The sequence below is a fragment of the Suillus plorans genome (genome assembly GCF_016647745.1).
Source record: "Suillus plorans strain S12 chromosome Unknown HD556scaffold_148, whole genome shotgun sequence".
Taxonomy (NCBI): Eukaryota; Fungi; Basidiomycota; class Agaricomycetes; order Boletales; family Suillaceae; genus Suillus; species Suillus plorans.
The window spans coordinates 1-19,872 of NW_024537532.1; the positions used below are offsets into that span (position 1 = coordinate 1).

A 19,872-nucleotide genomic window follows, 5' to 3' on the forward strand; every position below is an offset into this window, starting at 1 on the left:
ACGTTCTCGCACGCTCTCACACGCTCCCGCACTGTCCGGTTTTCACCTGTGGTTCCCACGTACCTGATCTAATAAGATATGACAGCTGCGTGTGCTGGCGGGTCTAAAACGACGTGTTTCTAATTATCCCCAGCCAAATGAATAAAGGCTGGATACTGAGGGGCCTTCAGTGGTGCAAAGAGAGTACTGGTGGTGTTCCAGCAGTGTCGGCACCTATCTCCGTACCCCGCGTGCTAATATTAGCTCATTTAGAATGCCGCCGGCTGTCGGATGTAATGGGCGAGGCCACGTCAGCACCAATCATTCGTGCTCGCTGTTGCCGACAGCGAGCTCGTGTATTTCGCGTGGATGTGCACAGATTGGAGGCGGACTTTTTTGCATAGGTAGTATTACATGTATATAATGATGTACTACGTCGTTCTACAGCCAAAATGCAATCCCTATGATGAGCTCAAACATTCAAACATCTAAGGTCACCTGTAGAATACTCTCGAGAACGCGAGCATGCTCCTCACCATCCACGTCAGCATTCTCATCGTCCTCAAGGTCCTCCAGTGCATCATCCTCGCCTTCAGGCACCATGCTAAGCCCATCAGCAACCAGCTGCGCAGGAATACAGACTATAGGGGAGCTTGCGCTGGCTCCCGGTCCTCGTTCAACACTCTCACCCGGCGTGATGGATCCTGTAAAGCCCTCCAGCATACTGATATCATGCAGGCGCTGATAGTGGTGTCCAGCGAACCGCGCGCGAATCTTGCGGTGCAAGGAAACTTGATGAGCAAGCCCGGGGTGCAAAGTTTGCAGCTGCTTCTCGCACTCTGTCAGGTACCGGCTCTCGTCGTGTAGGTAAGTGGCTAGACGTCTGATTTCGATGTCGAGACGCTGTATTTCCTCACGGGCACGGCGCGTCTTGAAATATGTATCCATGGTCAGGCGTCCGGTGGGTGTTGCCCAAGGACGTTGTGATATGTCTTGACGTGCGTCACGGAGGAGATCGAAGTCGGAAAGAAAGGCGTATTCAACGACTTCCTCCCATGAAAGGGAGGCACGCGGGGGGCGTAGTGCTCGAGCAGCAGTGTTGTACCTGTCTAGTGCCGTCCGAATGGCCGCTGACCGTACTTGCAGCGCCTTGCCAATGTGTTTGCGCAGTTTGTAGCCTGACAATGCCATCAATATTGAGTAAGACACAAGCATCAAAACTCACCCGTCCCCGCTTGATTCATCTTCGAAAGTTCAAAAATTCGAGCAACAACCAGACCCTCCAGATGGTCCAGCGCACGCTGAAACTTTCGGTTTGCCACTAGACGACCCACATCTTTCCACTCCTGGTCTTCCTGTTCCCATCTACGAGTCACGCCGAGCTTCGTTTCAAGTTCCTGGACAGCCTTGAGGTCCTTCTCGTAGTTTTCCATGGCATGCCTACGTGTCGTCTCGATCCTGTTCGTTGACGCGATATCATGGGGTCCGAACTCTACAGTGCTTGGCGTAGTGACGGTCCAAGCTGCAGTAGCAGCATCGAGGTCCTTCCTAAAAATTCGTTAGTAGTCAGCGAGCAGACAAAAGACCCTTACTCACTTGCTACCTGATAGATTCAAGAGTTTTTGCCAGTATTCCATCTGGATGGTCTCGTGGTTCGGTTCATGACTCAACGATGTGAGATAGGCTCGTTCCTCGGCCAACCAGGTGTCAAAGACACTCTTGTCCTCGAGGCCAAGCTCATGCATGAGCTTGGGCAGGGAGTTGGTGCCGTCAGAGATGATGCGGAGCGCCTGCTTGTAGTTGTTATATAAGAATGTACCTGGATACGAAAAAATCACATGTTATTCTGAGCACGCTGGTGATCGATTAAAAGACTTACTAAGATTTGCATAGATCTCATAATCATCGTTATGTTCAAAGTAATGGGCGATAGCTTGACGCCGGTGAAACACGCTCGCGTATCGCACAGAGGAGGCAAGTGCATTCGACTTCGAAAATGTCCGTTCGCAGCCCTCGAGGTCTTCCAGCCCAAGGCCATCCACATATGTGGCGAGATGGTCAAGCTGACAGAGACGTTGGTGGGCGTGTCCATGGAATGCCCCAACAAGTGAGGTATGATTGAGTTCCCGTGCGCGCTGACCTAGTGAACTACGGCTGAGTGTAGTCTTAAAGCGACAGCCGATGTCGTAACCTCCTCCAAGGTTGCTGCCGAATGTATCGAGAAGTTTTGAGACGACGGCTAGAGGGTACTTTGCTCTGAAAAATGGGTCAGCAAGCAAGCAAACAGGGGATTAATGACTTACTGTTCTCCACTTTGGACCATGTCGGCTATCACGAGCGAGAAACCATGCCTGCAGATAGACATAAATATACCTGACTCGTCGAAAACACCCCACATCTTCTTCGTCTTTTCATCTCGCATATTTTTCCAGCGTCCTGCGCAAGGATTGTCCTGCAGTCAAATTAGCACAGTGTGAAGCTAAGAATGAAGAAAATAAACCTTGTCGTCATCAAGGGATAACATATCGGCAGGCGAGTCTCTTGCAAACTGTTCGATGTACTCGTTTAACAAATAACGGTCGCCACCGACAACTTGCGTGGTGGGTAACTCTGATGAGCGTTGGGCCAAGGGAGAATTGTCGTCAGAGTCCAAATCATCCTGCGTCGACTTTTCAAGACTCGCTTAAGTGAGTCATTGCCGTCCATTGCATAGAGTAAGCTGAATTTCATGGGACTTCACCTTGCAGTTTGTATGTACATGCTGGACAAGCATGCTTTAAGCGCCAGTGAGGGTCTCCACGGCGAAGTGCCTCGTCGACTAGCATATTGACACTGGTGAGAATCTGTAGGTAAACGTCCAGCGCAATCGAGAATTGGCGAGATAGATAAGCGTAAAATTGAACCTGTTCAATGTTTTAAATCATTGCGTGTTTGGGTGTTGACATAGACATTAGGTACGCACCCCTTGCAAGTCACACAATGTCTTTACGTAAGCTTGAATAGAGAAATGAGGATTTCATTGATGTGCGGTGTGATAGAGTTCGAGGGCCTGTACTGTTAAGCCAGTAGTTGGACTTATGGGTGAGGAGGGAATGATGCCTTGTCGTACAAGGGCTGATGCAATAAACGAGTCCGTCGATAGTATGGTGAGAGGAACTTTCTCAGCGCCTATCATATAGTATGTCAGCACAGTGCATGTTTATGACGTACATCGTACAAAATACATCCACCACCTTGATCTGGATGGAACCCTCCGCTGTGTTCTCCCGGGCCTGAGAAGTGTTCTTATGGTGCGCAAAAAACCCGCAGTCGCCGCTGGCAGCATTGCTAATTGAGAGATGCCAATCGAGGTAGGCCTTTGTCAAGGCTGGCATCTGTCTATCGAATGCCTCGGTGCGCCGCCGTGTCCTATCACGCCTCGTCCTGTAGTCTGGCCTGCGAGACTTTGTATTGGCATTTCTGGGGATCATCTCAGTAAGTACTACGAGTTGTGTGATATATTATGGTACTCACATGTTGTAGAAATCCCCTAGTAGCTCTCTGGTAAGCTCGTGGAACTCTCCTCCCGCATGACTGATGTCCACTGGCTCAGATCCATCGAGGACGTTCATACCGGGGTCATTGTGAGTCTCGAAATCGAAGTCGTCCTGTTCTCGAAGCGCCTCAAGTGCGCGTTTCTCATCTGCTGTCAGTGCTAGGTAATTTTATTTGGTCAGGTTTCATACTATCACTTGGAAATTATAAGCTCACCTTCTGCGCGAGCTCGTTTGCGGATATTCGTACCAGCTGCCCGCTCAGCAATCTTACTTGGCCCTAGGACCTCTCGTGTTGGATGCAGCACACGGTCCCGATGAGACACAACGTGGCGGATCCTTGAGCTGGTAAGTCCCGTCTTGTTGCGTGGTCGTTTGTTGGGGCGTCCTAATGCCATTGACAAATATGATATAGATTTACCTTTGCGCGATCAACGACCACTCACCTGCACGGCGCACGTCAGATGCACGTGACTAACTTATCTTTCAGCGCTGTTGCCCACTGCCAGTGATCTACGACATATACCATCAGCGTGATTCTGTGAGGATCATGAATCAGAGTATTGCTACACCACCAGGTACGTTACATTATTCCTCCACTCACATTCTGGTAACTGATCAATGTAGCTTCTGAACCTTCATCTCAGAATCGCAGGCACGCCGCGGGGACCGTCACTCGCACATGGACAAGACGTACTGTGCAGACTCGTTCCCACCGAACCGTCACCCGCACAAAGACGACGGTCGATGCCACAGAGACCAAAACTGTCAGTGAGAAGACCCGCAAAGTCGACTCTGACATCACGCAGGCAATAACTGGCCCAGTAAGTGTCCCAGCCAGTAGTGCGCGCAGTTTTATCTGACATGCCACGTTAGTCGAACATTCCCGCTGTCTTGAACACTGACATTACAATACCGAGTCTCACCCAAGATTTTCCGCGGGATAACTCTCCCTCCCCAACCGACTCGACATTCACACAAACACCTCCTACCACTCCAAGTTCATCAAGTTCATCGATTTCATCAGCGCGATCGAGTGATGTGCTATGGGATCAGCTTGAGGATTTATCAGAATATATGAATGCTGTTAGTTTAGGTTGAGATCGAGTGTCGCCTGCGGGACTTTTGAGGATGTAGAACATTATCTATGGATGCTACGAAATAATGATAACACCCTAACTTCGCATTATCAGTGTGATTGACTCTTGAGTGCTGCAGAACCATGTCTGACATTTGCACGATAATTTGATGTATTGAATACCAATAATTCTAAGGCTACATAGAACAGAGTTTGTGTCCCGAAGTGTGGCTGAATGTTGCTTCAGTTTATTGGTGTATTTTCAAATCTTGCTCTACGAGAAATTGACTCGGCTTCAGCTCATCTCTCTGCAACAACTGCAACCACCATAAAACCATGCGTCCCACCATGTATAAAACTGCAGAGGAGCGTCATGAGGCTCGACTAAAATCAAAGAAGGATAGCTATGCGCGGTAGGTATCAGCCTTTCTTATCACTTCAGCATGTAACGCACCTTTAGTAGTCACCGACTTCAAGAACAAGTGAAGTCCCGCACACGATGGCGACGTCGTCGAGGGGCAGCTGCGGTGAGTACTCATCTGAATTTGACTTATGTGCATGTTGCCAATAATATCTGCACTTAGGGTACTCAAGAACTGCTTCAGCGTCTCGATAGCTTATGGTTAACGTTAGGTTACCGCGATCGGACTCTCCAACACAAATTCCTGGAGTCACATGGGATGTCGATCGTATCCGAGGTAGACCGAGAGGGTTGGGATTCAGTCAAGCCAGGATGTGAGGCAGGGCTCGCAGAGGTAAAGGACGTGGTGAAGCAGGCATATGATTTGCACACTGAGGCCCGTGATATTGATGGGCCTCTCACAGATCAATTGCGGGATGGAATAGCATCTGTTGTAGATGCGGTAGATGTGCACGTTCGTGCATGGGAGGAGTTGTTGTCAATGATGGAACACGGAGTCGATACATACTTTGATGCGCTTCGCTATGGTTCATTGGTCTGGCAAAGTACCGCATAATGCGCGTTCAGTATGCAATATCATTGTTTTCAAGTAAAGAACACTAAATTTTCGACCGCGAGCAATGACATATCAGCCTCTCCTACCCACATGCAAGCCGCTCCCTCTCCTACCCACATGCAAACCGCTCCCGCTCACCATATCAGTCAGAAGCTAAAGACATACTTTGGATCTTCCTCCCTCACTTCCTGCACCAGACTTGCCCCCACCAAGCTGCGGTATCGGTTTAGTCACGGCCATACGATCCTGCTGGCGAATCAAGTACAGAAGGCCAAGTGCATGGTATTGAGTGATGTAGCTCGTTGAAGGGATAGGTTGGTGACTGCTGTTCGAATTTCCAGACAAGCCAAAATTAAGGTAACCACTGCCGGATGATCCGGGGAAGAAGGATGATGAAGACTTTGAGCTGACACCTGGACGACATGGATGGTGGATGACCTGGACATTTGGTCTTGTGTAGTATGTAAGTCACGTGGGTCCAGGCCCTGCAGAAGCCATGCACATTGCGGAAGCAAAATGGACTGCGGAAGCAAAATGGACCCAAGTTGAGCTAAAAATAACGATCATTGTGTGTCGTTGTAGACGTCGCCGAAGAGCCTGAACTTCGTTCCGCGTCAACCTCAAAGCAAACTGCATCCCAACTTCCTGCATCCCAACTTCCTGCACTACCTCTCGCACTTAAGCGTGAACCACCTCATTCTTCCATTGTTCGGCTCATCGCTCCAAATCAGTTCTCATTATACTCCACAATATTACAGCCGGCTAGCTCAATTGACAGCAACACAACTCGCTATCGTGTCCATCCTCAATCAGCCCCAGGCTGATGAAATGTATGGGATTCAGATACCTGATGTGTACGAACGCGTGAGACAGGTAATCAAGACCACCGAGGAAGAATTCAGGTAAATGGATCGCGTTCATCATCGTAATGGTCCATGGTTTATTTTGTTGCGGCCAGCACCGACATAGAGTGGCTTCTTGAAGAAATATACATATTCAGCCCACTCGATGATGATCGCATGCGCTCACGCCTCGTGCATCAGTTTAGTTTCACCATTTGTACAAATCAGTGAGTCTCACTTGAAGCAACGGAGCTCTCCTTGTTCGTCCTTGCAATATACTAATGTGCGCCGCAACTAGAACACAATTATCTTATGGTCATGCGACCCTTCTCATTGCCTCACTGGAAGCCGCCTCCTCAGGGGATTTGAACTTGCACGTGATGCTGGCAGATGCAAGACATTACTACGGTGAATTTTTTTTTCCATGATTTGGCAAATATCTTGACGTGTTCTTTGGTTGACAAACAGCGCGTCGTGATTTTTTGCACGGTGCAGTTTTTTGGCCAGCGTGGCTGGTACAAATGCTCACATCCATGGATGGCTTCATCTTCCCTGATCCATTGTGTGGTGACACTGGCTTTGGCTTTTTAGGTGAGTCTCTTACAATGGTAAAATGTGCGCTGTGTAATAAAGTCATCGCTAGATCTCAATATCAGCAAGGATCTTGGAACGACAGGCCCAGTCCCTCCTGCACACGACATTCACCACTCCTCTCAGCCTCCGTTCCAATATTCCGAACCTTTTCGACAATTTGACCCTGGTCGCCCTGATCTCAGTTTCACTGCGTCACTGAACTGGGATGATCCCTCACTGTACTTCGGACTCCCACCTCTCAGCGCTCTGCTCAATGAATCTCACGGCGTGTCAATTCCTCCTGTATCGAGTGATATCCGGGCCACACTCACTTCAAGCAACACGGCCCCAGTTGAGGACAACACGCTCGAAAACTCAACAGAACTGGTCGGTAGTCTGACTCACAATACTGACGCGCATTCGACAATCGACGATACACAAGTAGATGGCCAGCAGCCCATTGAAGGCTCGCGTACGATGATTGCTCAACACAGCTCAGCTGCTCCACGCGTAGATTTGGCTGAAGCCAACAACTCTTCCTGGGCAGCACGGAATCCCGACAGGCCTGTTCTCGCATCGCGGGAACCCCTTACCACAGCGCAAAAAGCTCGTGCCAAGGCACAACGAGCATCACGCAAGATTACCTCCCAGCAACGCAAAGAGGCTGAAGATATGTTGAACAGCGCAATTCAACAAATGCTTGCCAAAGAAGCGCAGAAGGTGAACGACATCGCACTTGAGCATGGCGTGACTGTCGAGAAGGTCAAGAAGTTGATGGGAGGGATCAAAAATTACAAGAGCAGCCGCAGCGCACAACTTGAAAATGCCCTCATGCACGTGAAGGCAGAGCAAGTCAACAAAGGTGAATTTCTGTGCGTCATTCTCAACTGATTTATCTATTGTGTCTACAGATCTCCCGCGTGGTGCGAAATTTGGAGCTAAGGATCTCCGGATGTTGGTGAAGGAGGATACCGCCATGCAGAACTTGACAGAAGGAGAGAAGCAACAATATATCGACAACTTAATCGAACACCGCGCTATGCAGAACATGAGTGTTCGTGCGACGAACGCCTCCGCTGCACGTGATGTCCAGTCAACCCTTGATAATGTTTTTAAGATGGTAAGTTGCTTGATTTCACCAAGTCCTCACAACTAATGAACTCGTAGCTTGATAGTCTAGCAGTCCGGACCGGAATCTATGCCTGCGTGTTTGCCTCACGTGGACATGTATACGATACAGCTCAGGCAACGTGGTTCGGGACAGACAATGTGATGGATTTCTGGGAGGACGTCCTGCAAATGGAGGCAGACGAGATCGCAAGAAAACTGGAACAGTGGGCGTGCATGGCAGGTCGAAGTGTGTTTCACTTCACATTTTCACTTGCATATCTGCTGACTCTTACATTATCCTAGGCCTCGACGAACGTGAAACGGTGCAAAACATGCAACGTGTATGCACACGGCTCCTCAATTCAGGCCTAAGTACGTGTTTCGTTTCTCGCACTCACTCGATACTAACTAATTTTTTGTCAGAGACTGTAGCTAAGAGACGTGACATCCGCATCAACTATGCAAGCTTCGATACTGCTATCAAAGAGAAGCTCGGCATAGACCTGAGGGGCTGGCCTGAAGGCATTCCATTCCAATCCCCCACCAGCTTGAACGATCTCAACTCCCTCCTCAAGGTCCGTTGTGCACTGAAGGATGGCTCATGCCACTGGTTCCGCATGAGTCCCCGGCAACGCGAGGAGTATAATGCTCTGCTTGACGCACACCGCAAGAAAGGAGAGGTGGTTACCAAGCCACGCAAGAAGCGCTCTGATGCAGGGGTACCTCGCAAACGAAAGGGCAAGGAAAATTCGCACCAGAGAAAGAGGGCACGAGCACCAGGGTCATCAATGCAGGCTCCAAAGAGTGCTGAGTTTGTTTGCACATCCGAGGAGGAGAGCAGCGAGGACGAAGCTTGACTTAGTAGTAGGGTGTTGACTTTGTAAGGTTTGGACCTCAAGAACCCTGTTATTCTACCTACGAAGCATTGCAATTACAGTACTCTACGTATATCTATATATCAGTGAAAGTCCGCCTCCAATCTGTGCACATCCACGCGAAATACACGAGCTCGCTGTCGGCAACAGCGAGCACGAATGATTGGTGCTGACGTGGCCTCGCCCATTACATCCGACAGCCGGCGGCATTCTAAATGAGCTAATATTAGCACGCGGGGTACGGAGATAGGTGCCGACACTGCTGGAACACCACCAGTACTCTCTTTGCACCACTGAAGGCCCCTCAGTATCCAGCCTTTATTCATTTGGCTGGGGATAATTAGAAACACGTCGTTTTAGACCCGCCAGCACACGCAGCTGTCATATCTTATTAGATCAGGTACGTGGGAACCACAGGTGCCGGTTTTCACTGGGCATGATTTAACAGTTACCAGCTTGGCCTGGACGTCAGACGGAAGGAAGCTTATCTCCGGTTCATCACACGACCAAATTAGGATATATGACACAGCCACTTGGGAGCAGATCGCCAATTTGGAGGGTCACGCTGGGTCACAGCCATTACCTTGTTTCAGAACGACCGCCTCCTTGTGAGTGCATCATGGGATAAAACAGTGCGTCTATGGAATCTCGATACCAACCTCCAAGTCGGTCCACCCCTCCAACACGAAGATGGAGTAGACTGCGCAGCCCTTTCCGCTGATGGAAAAGTGCTGGTCACTGGTTGCCAGGACAAAAATGCATATGTATGGGATATTCACGCCATCCTCAAAGACGCTGGCCTTGAGGACCTACTATCCATTCCTCATGTGAGTTCAGATATGTACATCGTGCTTTTCGAGCCACGCTAATCTCTCACTTGCAGGTCCCAACTCAAAAGTCGTTAAAGGACGTACGTGACGTATATCTTTACCCTGTCCAATCATCTTAAGATCGAATCCTAGACTGATGCCACCAGACGTCCACCTATTCAGGCCCGTCGAATACCACCAGGTTTTTTCGATGACACCCAAGTGAGTCCTCTAGCTTTTTTGACCAGCTCTTTTTCTGACCTCTTCAGCCCTCTACAGCACGTGGTACACATACACTCTCTCCTGCACACAATCCTCGCAATCCTCACTCATCCTTATCTGCCATTCCACGTGCTCTTCTCGCACGGCTTTCGTCATTCATGCACCCCCCTGACTTCAATGCCGATGGAGAAACCGAACTCCGGCAACGCCCAATGCGCTCCATCTTCTCTCGCGGACCTCGTATCGTCGAAGTTGCTACAGTACCGGACAAGCAGGTATTTCGTTCTCCTCGTTCATTTCCTATCGCCGTAGTTCAATGATTTCTGTTCAGGCATTATATGTTGCTCCGCGGCCACGGCCACAGCAACAAAGCCAGTCGCATGCCCAGGGCCCGTTGTCTCAATCTCAGCCTACCGCGACCTCTACCTCCAACACACCCTCTCAAGGTACTAGCACTGCCGCACCAAGTGCAGCAACCCCGCAGTCACTACCCATTCCATTGTGGGCTCGTTTCGTACTGTTTCTCTGCTGCGCATCTCCACCGCACGCCAATGGTCATTAATACAAGAGCAGCATATGTACAGTCATTTTATCCTTCACATCTTCCGTCAATCTTGTTTCCTCGTCGTGAGACTCGTGCAATGCATCCAAGTCGATCATGCTAATCGTCGCGAGAGCACCATTATACTCGGAAGATAAACTTCTAGGATCAGCCCAGGTTCCTCCCATTTATAGACTTTCGCAATACCACTCATCAGCTACTATGTAGTCTTTCAGTCAATGTTTGCAGATTTCAACCTCGGACGACTGTCTGACATCCATGCACCAAGTTCTACATTTACATACTAGTATTTCGCAAAAGGCCACTCAGTGCAAGCCTCGATCTCGATAATATTATTCAAGCAATCTTCTTTTTGGGCAGTGGACCACACACGACAGTCGACTTATTGAGAGAGGCAGCGTAAGTATCATCGATGTTTGCGCAGTCTTTTCCTCCGTTGGAGCCTTGAAACATCAGTTTCGTACAGGGATGCATAATTACATGTGTGCGACTGCAGTAACCGGCCATACACGCCAGCGGTTTTTTGTTCATGATATTGAGCGTTGGCATTACATCTATCGATTCGCAGGTACTGACACCTTTGCCCATGCACCAGTGAGACACCCAGACTGCGGCATGAATCAAGTCAGCAATGAATTGGGTATTGTGCCGTCATCGGGGAACACTTCCTTTGGGAACTTGATGAAAATATTCAAACTCGCATCGAAAACAAGGGAATTTCAGGGAATTTGACTACTTTGAACCAACTACTTGTATCTCGAACCTATTTCAGCAAACTTAGTTATATTGTTCAGATGATAGTTCAATAAACATGCCTGTCACTGAACGAGTTTACGAAGAAGGTGGAACAGAGCTCCAGAACAGTACTGCTTGTCCACGAGGCGCTACTGCACCAAAACTTGGAATAAGATCAACACTCCTGCGAATGTCAGGTATGTCAATAATGCTTGTAAGATGCTCTCCATGACGAACCAAGCGGCAAACTTTGTAAAGCCCATGGTATGATTCGAGTGGCTCGAATGGTGTGAATCATTCCACATAGTAAGCAAGCCTGTGGGTGGGTGATTTTTGCAGGTCCAGCGGGGAATAACAAGTTCGTAGCTTGGCTTGTCAGTGTGAAGACAACAAGGACTTGCGCAACACGATATCCTTTTGTGATTCAGTCAGATTAGCGACAATATTTGCACAATGCAAATACATACCATCACACCTGTTATCCTCGTACCGTCCCCTTGATTAACTAAAACAGTATCAAAGCGCGCGACCATGCGCCTTCTATCTTTCCGTGATGGTTGGCGATGCACAGAATCCAGTGACACTTCAGTCCCCGACTCTTTCGCGCACTCCGTCAACGAGTCGTGGCTCACATGTTCAGAATCCTATACAGCTTTGAGCAGATGTTCAGGGAAGTAGATCCCCGACTCAGCAGTCTATCCAAGTAAGCAGGTGAATAGTCAACGCAAGCCTGAGGTTTGAACTTACCAGTCGAACAATGCCTGTGGAATAGTCGCGGTTTGGTGGTTTACTTGCACTCGGGACATGCGCACATCCATCCCGAGCGAATGTCCAATTCCGTAAGGGAAAAAGGCTGAGCTGATTCCAAAGCGCAGAATGCTGCCTTTTGAGCCTTTGAAGAGTCCAAGGTCGAGGAAACTTTCCACAAAAATCTGATGATAGAGCAGCTGGATGGTATCGAAGTGGACAACAGGTCTGGGAGTTTTCACTGATTTCTATGCAGAAGTCTTGCATGACGGTGTGAAAGATGCATATGAAGCTTACATGCTGCATTTAAAAACAGAGTAGCCTCTCTCAGGAAAATTCCCACCGTTGCCAACAGGCATTGTGCGTGTAACTTGAAAAGTTCAGACCGGTCTGGGCCGTCTGGCATTTAATCGCTGCAACGCAGTGTCCGCAGAGTTTGCCTATAATGCATGTGAAGGCTGAGTGATCTGCAGAGACCCGAAGATAAGCTATTACCTGTTCCACCTGTCAAATTTGAGTCCTCAAGGAGCATTAGTCCAACGGCACATCTGAGCGGTCATAGCGGTGGGCAATGACGTTCACAACACCCCAGTTGATCTGGATAATTTTGATTCCTTATCTATGTCGTTGGGATAGAATTGCTATCGTCTTGATTAAATCATGGAACGATCAATTGGCCAGGGGAGGGTAAAAGTACAATAACAGAAGATCACGAAATATGTTCCGCATCAGTCCTGAGCGATTCTGAACTCCAAGAGCATCGTCCCTACAAGATCATACGTTTGGGTGAGTACTAGACCTGCACTGGCCCTGCAAATTATAACAAGTCAAACATCGTCAATGTATCCAGGCATGGAAGGAACTTGCCCAATGTCCTTGAATTCCTTCAAGGTTCGCTCCTTGCCATTGAAAAGAAACCACATGATCATGTCCGAGTGGTGTGTTGTGTGACTACCGAAGTTCAGTAATGTAGGTTCGGGCGCCTTATGATCCTGAATGTATGATTACATCTTAGCCATCAAGCTCCACTCAAAACTTACCTCGCTAGACTCGTTAGCCCCTACGTCAGGCCCTTCGAATACGCGCGAGAGCACGCACTCATCTATCATATGATATTGAGTCGGAAGCAAACCCCATTTTGAAATGCAGCCGACTCACGTATCAACACTCGGCTGTTTGGTCCCATTGCTTTGCGAACATTATGGAGAATCACCCTCGACTCTTCATCCGGCCAGTCATGAATGATGCTCCTCAACTTGGTCGATTAATGAACAGTCCGCGTTGAATAAGAACAGACTTAGCACTCACGTAGTAAACATCCTTTCCGACGACGGGCGACTCCTCCAAGAAATTCAGTGGCACGAACTCTACACGCCCGTCGAGCAGTAACTCAGGAGAATTCGTCTCCCATGTCTGATCAAATATGAATATAACTTGTCTGCTGTGGATGTCCGGACTCACATTTCTTGACAGCTTTATAGTTTCTGGGAGATCTTGATTGGTTATTTTGAGATGAGGGAACATTTTAGCCAGAGGAATAGACATCGCTCCAGTTCCAGATCCAATATCCACAACAGAGGATACATTGTCCCAAGGGTAATCTTATGGCCCGCTTCAGTCATGCTGACGGTTGAAAAAATGGTCATCACTCACGATGCAGCACCGCAGATGAGTCCTGCATCTCAGAATAGCCCATCATGGCTTTGTGAAATATCTGTGTATAAGATTCTGTGAGCCGTCAGTCAGTCATGAGCTGATGGATCCGCACGCACATCGCGTGCCTCATCCTGCACAATATGGTAAGACATGAAAGGCCACTATGATGACTAAAACTCACGTCCATCTCCCAGTAGCTGTCGTTTTTTTTGCCTTCCTTTCCGAGAGCAAATGCTCGTGGGGCTCTTTCAACCTTGTCCGACCTTGCGAACTCTTGGTCGACCATAGTATCATAGAGAACCGCAGCATATTTAGGGAATTCTCGCTGAAGTTTTATCCAAAACCCGACGTTATTTGTTGCCTTGAGCACGAGGGAGAGTCGCGTGTTTGCAAATATGTCTCGCTTAACTATAGAACACCAAAGGCCTCAGAGAGAATTATTAACTGACAGTATTATGCACATTACCTTCTTTGAAGCAACCCCTGAGGGCCAAAACTCGCAACACGCGTGCAACCTTGGTCTTATCGAGGTTGACTGCGTCAGCCAACACATCCAAGCTAAGACCGTCCGCGTGTTTGTCCAAGACGTCTGCAATACGTGACTGCAGAGCGACGTCTATGCATGCCCAATTGTAATTATGAACAAACTAGGAAGATGAGCAACAGGGCATACAGGGTCATTTATAATCGGCACTTACATTATTCACTGTGCGTTGGGGGGGAGCCAGTATTGTATTCAATTGCTCGCATGCACCTTCGAGCAGCCTGATTGCCTTTCTGAGGGCAAGCGTATCTGTCGCAAAGTCAAGGGGGTGGAATGTGCCTGCATCGACACCAGGGACTCCATGTCCAGTGTTCTTGTATTCCGCCATTGCTTTGCGGGCAGAGGAGTTGATGATGTCCAAGAGGGCTTCAACCTTGAGTTCATTTGGGTCCATCATTTTTGGGAGTGTGCATGATTCCTCATCAGCCGTTCAGGTTTTATATTCCTCGACCAAATATCATCTAGCTGCTTTTCCGCGGCGAAGACATTCAATATTGGGTATGTGGAAGAAGATCGAAGCTACTAAAGCTAGTCTGATCACTCACAAAACCTGACTTCCGACTCAGATGATGCTGGAATTCGCAGCGTGCATCAGCAAGGGGATATCATCAGGTGTACGTTTGTGTCATCAGTCAGCGCTCAGCTACTGTAAGCAAGGCTTACGCACGCATTATCAACGCGTCATCAACATGAGGTAAATGACCTGAAAGTGACAGTCTTAGAAAGCTTTATCTGATCTAAAATATGCACAATATATATACCTTGCATGAGAAAGCTTTGAAGCATGAAGATTTGAATACCCGGAGTCCCGGATGTACTTAGGGCGCGCTCAGCTAACACGTCACGTGAGCTTGATGTCGGAGATTTCTATTTTTGGTTGGCGGTCCTTAAAATGAATTGGAGGCCCTCAATTTGCCGGCGGCATTACAACTCGCTTGGAAGGCAACCCGAAAATTTTGGAAGCCGCTTGAAAGCGACACCAGGGGGCTTCCAAGGCGGTCCCAAGACTGTTCCAATGCAAGAGCAAAATTTCAAAGATATTACCCTTGGAATGTCATTGCAAGTCACATATGGTGATGTTCCGGCCCGGCTTCAAGCCCCGGGCCAGCCAAAGCCGGGCCAGATTGAGCCAGGCCAAGCCCAGGCCCAGGTGACGGCCTGACCAGGGCTTTGGCCTAGGCTTCAATTCTGCGAAGCCTGAGCCACCGGCCCAAGCCGCAGCTTAGAATTATGTAAGTACTGCGCAGGAGCCTGATTGTCGACTCTATTTTTGTCATTTTCTTGCTTCTCTTTAGTTCTTGCTTCCTAGTCCATCATACTGTAGGGTATGTCAGAATGACACGGTGAGTCGCCATTGTCGTCTTCTTTCAAAGCTCTCACTAATACTCACCCCGGTGATGGAAAAACAGACATCACCCGCCATATCATATTGCGCTGTTTTCAGCAATCTATGCACCTCTCAAGTCCTACTTTGTGCTGCAGCTTCGTGAGCTTGATGGATTCTTGAACAAGTTTCAGTCATTTATAAATGGTATGTGTGTATTTTATCTGTGTAGCTGCCTGCAATGACTGGCATGACGGGCACAGTTCTCACCGATGGCGAAGACAGGCCACATGTTGTGCGTCCTGTATAGTGCTGCCGTGGTCCGGTTTGGTCCGGTTCAGAGGGTCTTCAACAAGAACCGAGAACTGGACCAACGGTTCGGTTTGGCGAAATCGTTGAACCCAGAACCGGACCATTGAGAACCGTTCTCAACGGTCCAGTTCGGTTTTTTTGTGGTCCGAACTCGAACCGAACCATAAATTTTTCTATAGGGACAGCAAAAAATAATTGACGAAATACTAGATACACATTGAGTAACTAGTCTAATAAAATTTGCGCGTACCCCTCTGCCTCTGTAGCTGCCGAAAGACGTCCATTACAGTAAGTGGCCTTCATTAACTGTAGAGCAGAGAAGGTGGATGATGCAAGTGCATTGCGGCGCAAGGTTGATGTGATGACGATTGTGATAACGAGGGTCGAGGACTGGTGGGGATAACGGCGAGCAGCAGCAAGAGATGGGATAATGGCGAGCAGCAACAAGAGATGGTGGCGAGAGCAGCGTGAGACCCAACGGCGAGCAGCGGATGTCCAGACAAGCAATTTGAAGTAAGCTGCCTTGTAAGGCACGCATCAGTGAGAGTGTTGGTCAGAATTGAAATCATTTTACCTCCATTGTCAGCAAAGGAAGACATTCAGGACAATGAGAAAGGTACGTACGATTTGAGTCACGCCTCCATTCTCAGATGTTGCCGTCACTTTTTTTTATACACAGAACAGGGAGAAAACACCTGCATGTCTCGAGTGAGAGACAGTGGGGTGAGAGACAGCGGGCGAGAGACAGAGGGTGAGAGACAGAGGGCGAGAGCAGCCAGCAGGCGTGTGAGACAGTGAGCAAGAGACAGAGGGTGAGTGAGACACGGCAAGCGAGCCAGTAAAAGCCAGCCAGCAAGAACAGCAAATGAGTGAGAGGGGATGCGGTGAGGTGGCGGGCATCAACATAGGCGCAGGTGGCGTGGCATGTGATGGGCTGTGCGCTGGTAGCGATGGGTGCTGGCCTGCACAGTGTTGTAGCCGGTCCTCAATGAATAGAACCTCCTGTTATAGAGGTGAGCGGGTGAGAGACCTGAGAGTTTAATTAGTTAGTACTTACCTTCGAAAAGGCTAAATGTAGCTTGATTAATCAACAACGTGAATCCCGAAGACGACAGTCTGACGTCGAGGCAGATGCTGTCGAAGTCGAAGTCGATAAGGGTTCGGAACGGTTCGGGAAGGCCAAACCAGAACTGGACCGTTTGGGAAGATCTAGAACCGAGAACCATTTTCCGGTCTGGTTCTGGCTGGTGCGAGAACCATGGACCGAACCACAGAGAACTGGACCAAAAGTCCGGTTCAAACCATGGTTCTGGACCGGACCACGGCAGCACTAGTCCCATATGCAAAATCAAACCCACTGCTGCCCTCCTTCAACACTCGGAGAAAGCGGCTCTTCCCTCCCAAACAAAAGCTATCAATGATTTCCGTGCAGCTGAGGCCACCAAGCGTGCTTCAGAGGTTTCTCAGCCTGCTGCACTCACAGCGCCTCCCCCATCCAACAAACATGTGTGTCCCGATGATGCCCTTGATGATGCCCTTGATGACGATGAATCTGGTGATATGGAGCGCGAGAACGCTCGTGTCAACCCTAAGTGTGCTAGAAGGAAGCACAAGTCCCCAGAGAAGTCCCCAGAGTTAGTTGATGAAGATGGGGTTCTTGTTGATGTCGACGTTTCTATCACAGACCCAGGGTCATCTTGGGCAGGCAAAACTGCTGACATTGATAACTTCTTTGGTGCAGCGTTTGAACACACTGGCGCTAATGGCAAAGTGAAGAAGCACAGAAAGTGCAACATTTGCCCGTAAGTTTGCCTTTGCACTGTCATAGTACTTACTCACTCAATCATTTGTAGGAAAAAATGTATTCTCGTCAATAAAGCCACTACCCTTCGTCATCATGCCGAGACACATTTTGGCGGCAAGTATCGGAAGTGGGCAAGTGAACATTCATTCAAGTCCATGTTACCTGGTGACATCAAGGCTCGCAAGGAGAACACTGTGCAGCAACGAATTAATGCCCATCTCACTGAATGCAAGCTTGACGAATGAGTCATACCATACTCCGATAAGTTGTTTAAGCAAGCTGCCATTGAATGGCTTGTAGCCACTGATCAAGTACACCTGCTTCCGAGCCCCTTCAGTGACAAATTCCGTATTATACGGGCCACCCAACCTACATGATATCCCGTATGAGACGGGCCAGCGGATTATGGGCCCATGTTGTGTATATTCTCGATGATGACGGATGGGCTGGGACACATATTATTTCCGATGGAGACGGGTGGGCCCATGTATGCCAATGATATATATATCCTTGATGTTGACGGATGGGCCAGGGGAATATGATCATTCATGGAGATGGGTGGGCCCATCAGGGTAATATGTAGAGTAGGATATTATAGACAGCTGGGCTGAAGAGAGATGTAAGGCAAATATTGTTATATAGACGGGTGGGCCGACGGGGGTGTATTACATATATGGGTGGGCCGAGGTAGGGGAATATTACATAGATGGGTGGGCTGACGCGGGGTGTATTACATATACAGGTGGGCCGACATAAAAAGTATTACATATATGGGTGGGCTGACGGAAGGGATATCAAATAGACGGGTGGGCTGAGGGTGTGATAAAATATTTATTACATAGACAGGTGGGCCGAGGTGGGGTATAATTATATAGACGGGTGGGCCAACATAGGATGTATTACATAGACGGGTGGGCCGACGTGGGGGATAATACATAGATGGGTGGGCTGACGTGGGGGAATTGTACATAGATGGGTACATATATGGGTGAGCCTAGATACGTATAAATGTCAAATTTTCAGTGCAAAACCCCAAACCGAGATTTACCAACCCCCGAAACCCGAAATTGTGGACTGCCGGGTGTCGGGTTTCGGGGTTCGGGGGTCCTGGAACTCGGAACTCGGTATGTGAGACAAAAATATATTTCATACACGGGTAAGTCAATGTGTCCGTCAATCAACTCGATTGTAAATTATATTTTATTGATCTCCCCAAATTTCCCAAGTTCCGAGTTCCGAGTTCCGGGACCCCCGAACCCCGAAACCCGACACCCGGCAGTCCACAATTTCGGGGTTCGGGAGTTGGTAAAATGTGTATGGATAGATGAAAGGCTGATTTAAACATTTTTGAAAGATGTCCCATATGAAATGTTAAGTCCCGAATTTTGAACTCCAGGTTTCGGGACTTCGGGCTTCGGGACTCCAGAAAGCCGGAAATCGAAACTTGGGACTTGACATTTCATATGGGACATCTTTCAAAAATGTTTAAATCAACCTTTCATCTATCCATACACATTTTACCAACTCCTGAACCCCGAAATTGTGGACTGCCGGGTGTCGGGTTTCGGGGTTCGGGGGTCCCGGAACTCGGAACTCGGAACTTGGGAAATTTGGGGAGATCAATAAAATATAATTTACAATCGAGTTGATTGACGGACACATTGACTTACCCGTGTATGAAATATATTTTTGTCTCACATACCGAGTTCCGAGTTCCGGGACCCCCGAACCCCGAAACCCGACACCCGGCAGTCCACAATTTCGGGTTTCGGGAGTTGGGTCCCGGCACTCGGAACTCGGTATGTGAGACAAGCAAAATATATTTCAAACACGGGTAAGTCAATGTGTCAGTCAATCACCCGAACCCCGAAATTGTGGACTGCCGGTGTAGAGACTCATGCCTCTCATGGTGTGATATGGCACTTTTCACTAGGGAGTTCATTGCACGAACTTGCAGCACCATTCTGTGTGCTATCTGCAGCTATCCCTATATGAGGCGCAGCTTTCCCGCGCAAGGCGCAGCATGCGCGCACGACTTCCCGCGCCTTACGATGTATACGCGCGCGCGCTTTCCCGCGCTTGAGCGCCCTATAGCGCCAGCCATCCGGAAGCATCCATCCATTGTCCACCAAGTTCTCTAGTGCGTATGTTTCCATTTCCCTTATTTACATATCATTCCACCTTTATTTA

The 19,872-nt window shown here is 48.7% G+C and overlaps 5 protein-coding genes across 5 annotated transcripts; 3 read left to right on the plus strand and 2 right to left on the minus strand.

The window, feature by feature from the left end:
* Positions 1-459: 459 nt before the first annotated feature.
* On the minus strand, positions 460-3,910 carry HD556DRAFT_1451793 (uncharacterized protein; the record flags this gene model as incomplete). The annotated part of the gene is made up of 12 exons (XM_041308033.1): positions 460-1,157; positions 1,205-1,527; positions 1,576-1,798; positions 1,859-2,235; positions 2,283-2,431; positions 2,480-2,661; positions 2,720-2,882; positions 2,942-2,962; positions 3,035-3,147; positions 3,197-3,438; positions 3,493-3,673; positions 3,730-3,910. The coding sequence occupies 12 exons, from the start codon at positions 3,908-3,910 to the stop codon at positions 460-462; spliced, it is 2,853 nt and encodes a 950-aa protein (XP_041151900.1).
* A 1,028-nt stretch (positions 3,911-4,938) lies between these two features.
* Positions 4,939-5,873, plus strand: HD556DRAFT_1315089 (uncharacterized protein; the record flags this gene model as incomplete). Its single annotated transcript, XM_041301075.1, has 4 exons — positions 4,939-5,003; positions 5,054-5,117; positions 5,175-5,556; positions 5,602-5,873. The coding sequence occupies 4 exons, from the start codon at positions 4,939-4,941 to the stop codon at positions 5,871-5,873; spliced, it is 783 nt and encodes a 260-aa protein (XP_041151901.1).
* A 1,586-nt stretch (positions 5,874-7,459) lies between these two features.
* HD556DRAFT_1251365 (uncharacterized protein) lies at positions 7,460-8,949 on the plus strand (the record flags this gene model as incomplete). The annotated part of the gene is made up of 4 exons (XM_041299007.1): positions 7,460-7,844; positions 7,894-8,102; positions 8,150-8,339; positions 8,396-8,949. The coding sequence occupies 4 exons, from the start codon at positions 7,460-7,462 to the stop codon at positions 8,947-8,949; spliced, it is 1,338 nt and encodes a 445-aa protein (XP_041151902.1).
* Positions 8,950-12,460: 3,511 nt separating this feature from the next.
* Positions 12,461-15,054, minus strand: HD556DRAFT_1522242 (S-adenosyl-L-methionine-dependent methyltransferase). Its single transcript, XM_041309186.1, has 13 exons — positions 15,004-15,054; positions 14,397-14,945; positions 14,165-14,345; positions 13,880-14,106; positions 13,815-13,829; positions 13,696-13,756; positions 13,504-13,643; positions 13,351-13,455; positions 13,201-13,297; positions 13,141-13,144; positions 13,083-13,086; positions 12,910-13,034; positions 12,461-12,852 (listed from the first exon to the last, which is right to left on the minus strand). Exons 2-13 carry the CDS (start codon positions 14,637-14,639, stop codon positions 12,771-12,773), a joined length of 1,284 nt encoding a protein of 427 aa, XP_041151903.1. The 5' UTR covers positions 14,640-14,945; positions 15,004-15,054; the 3' UTR covers positions 12,461-12,770.
* Positions 15,055-15,134: 80 nt separating this feature from the next.
* On the plus strand, positions 15,135-17,927 carry HD556DRAFT_1315092 (uncharacterized protein; the record flags this gene model as incomplete). Its single annotated transcript, XM_041301076.1, has 11 exons — positions 15,135-15,392; positions 15,538-15,567; positions 15,707-15,728; positions 15,755-15,777; positions 15,799-15,861; positions 16,145-16,166; positions 16,465-16,494; positions 16,558-16,672; positions 16,957-17,125; positions 17,169-17,680; positions 17,732-17,927. The coding sequence occupies 11 exons, from the start codon at positions 15,135-15,137 to the stop codon at positions 17,925-17,927; spliced, it is 1,440 nt and encodes a 479-aa protein (XP_041151904.1).
* Between the last annotated feature and the right edge of the window lie 1,945 nt (positions 17,928-19,872).

Excerpts from the sequence above, each read along its gene's own strand:
- HD556DRAFT_1522242 (XM_041309186.1), bottom strand. The coding sequence starts at position 14,639 with ATGATGGACCCAAATGAACTCAAGGTTGAAGCCCTCTTGGACATCATC. Across the intron at positions 14,107-14,164 it reads CAGGGGTTGCTTCAAAGAAG|TTAAGCGAGACATATTTGCA; the intron begins GTAATGTGCATA and ends GGTGTTCTATAG. Across the intron at positions 13,298-13,350 it reads TCGGAAAGGATGTTTACTAC|TTGAGGAGCATCATTCATGA; the intron begins GTGAGTGCTAAG and ends TAATCGACCAAG.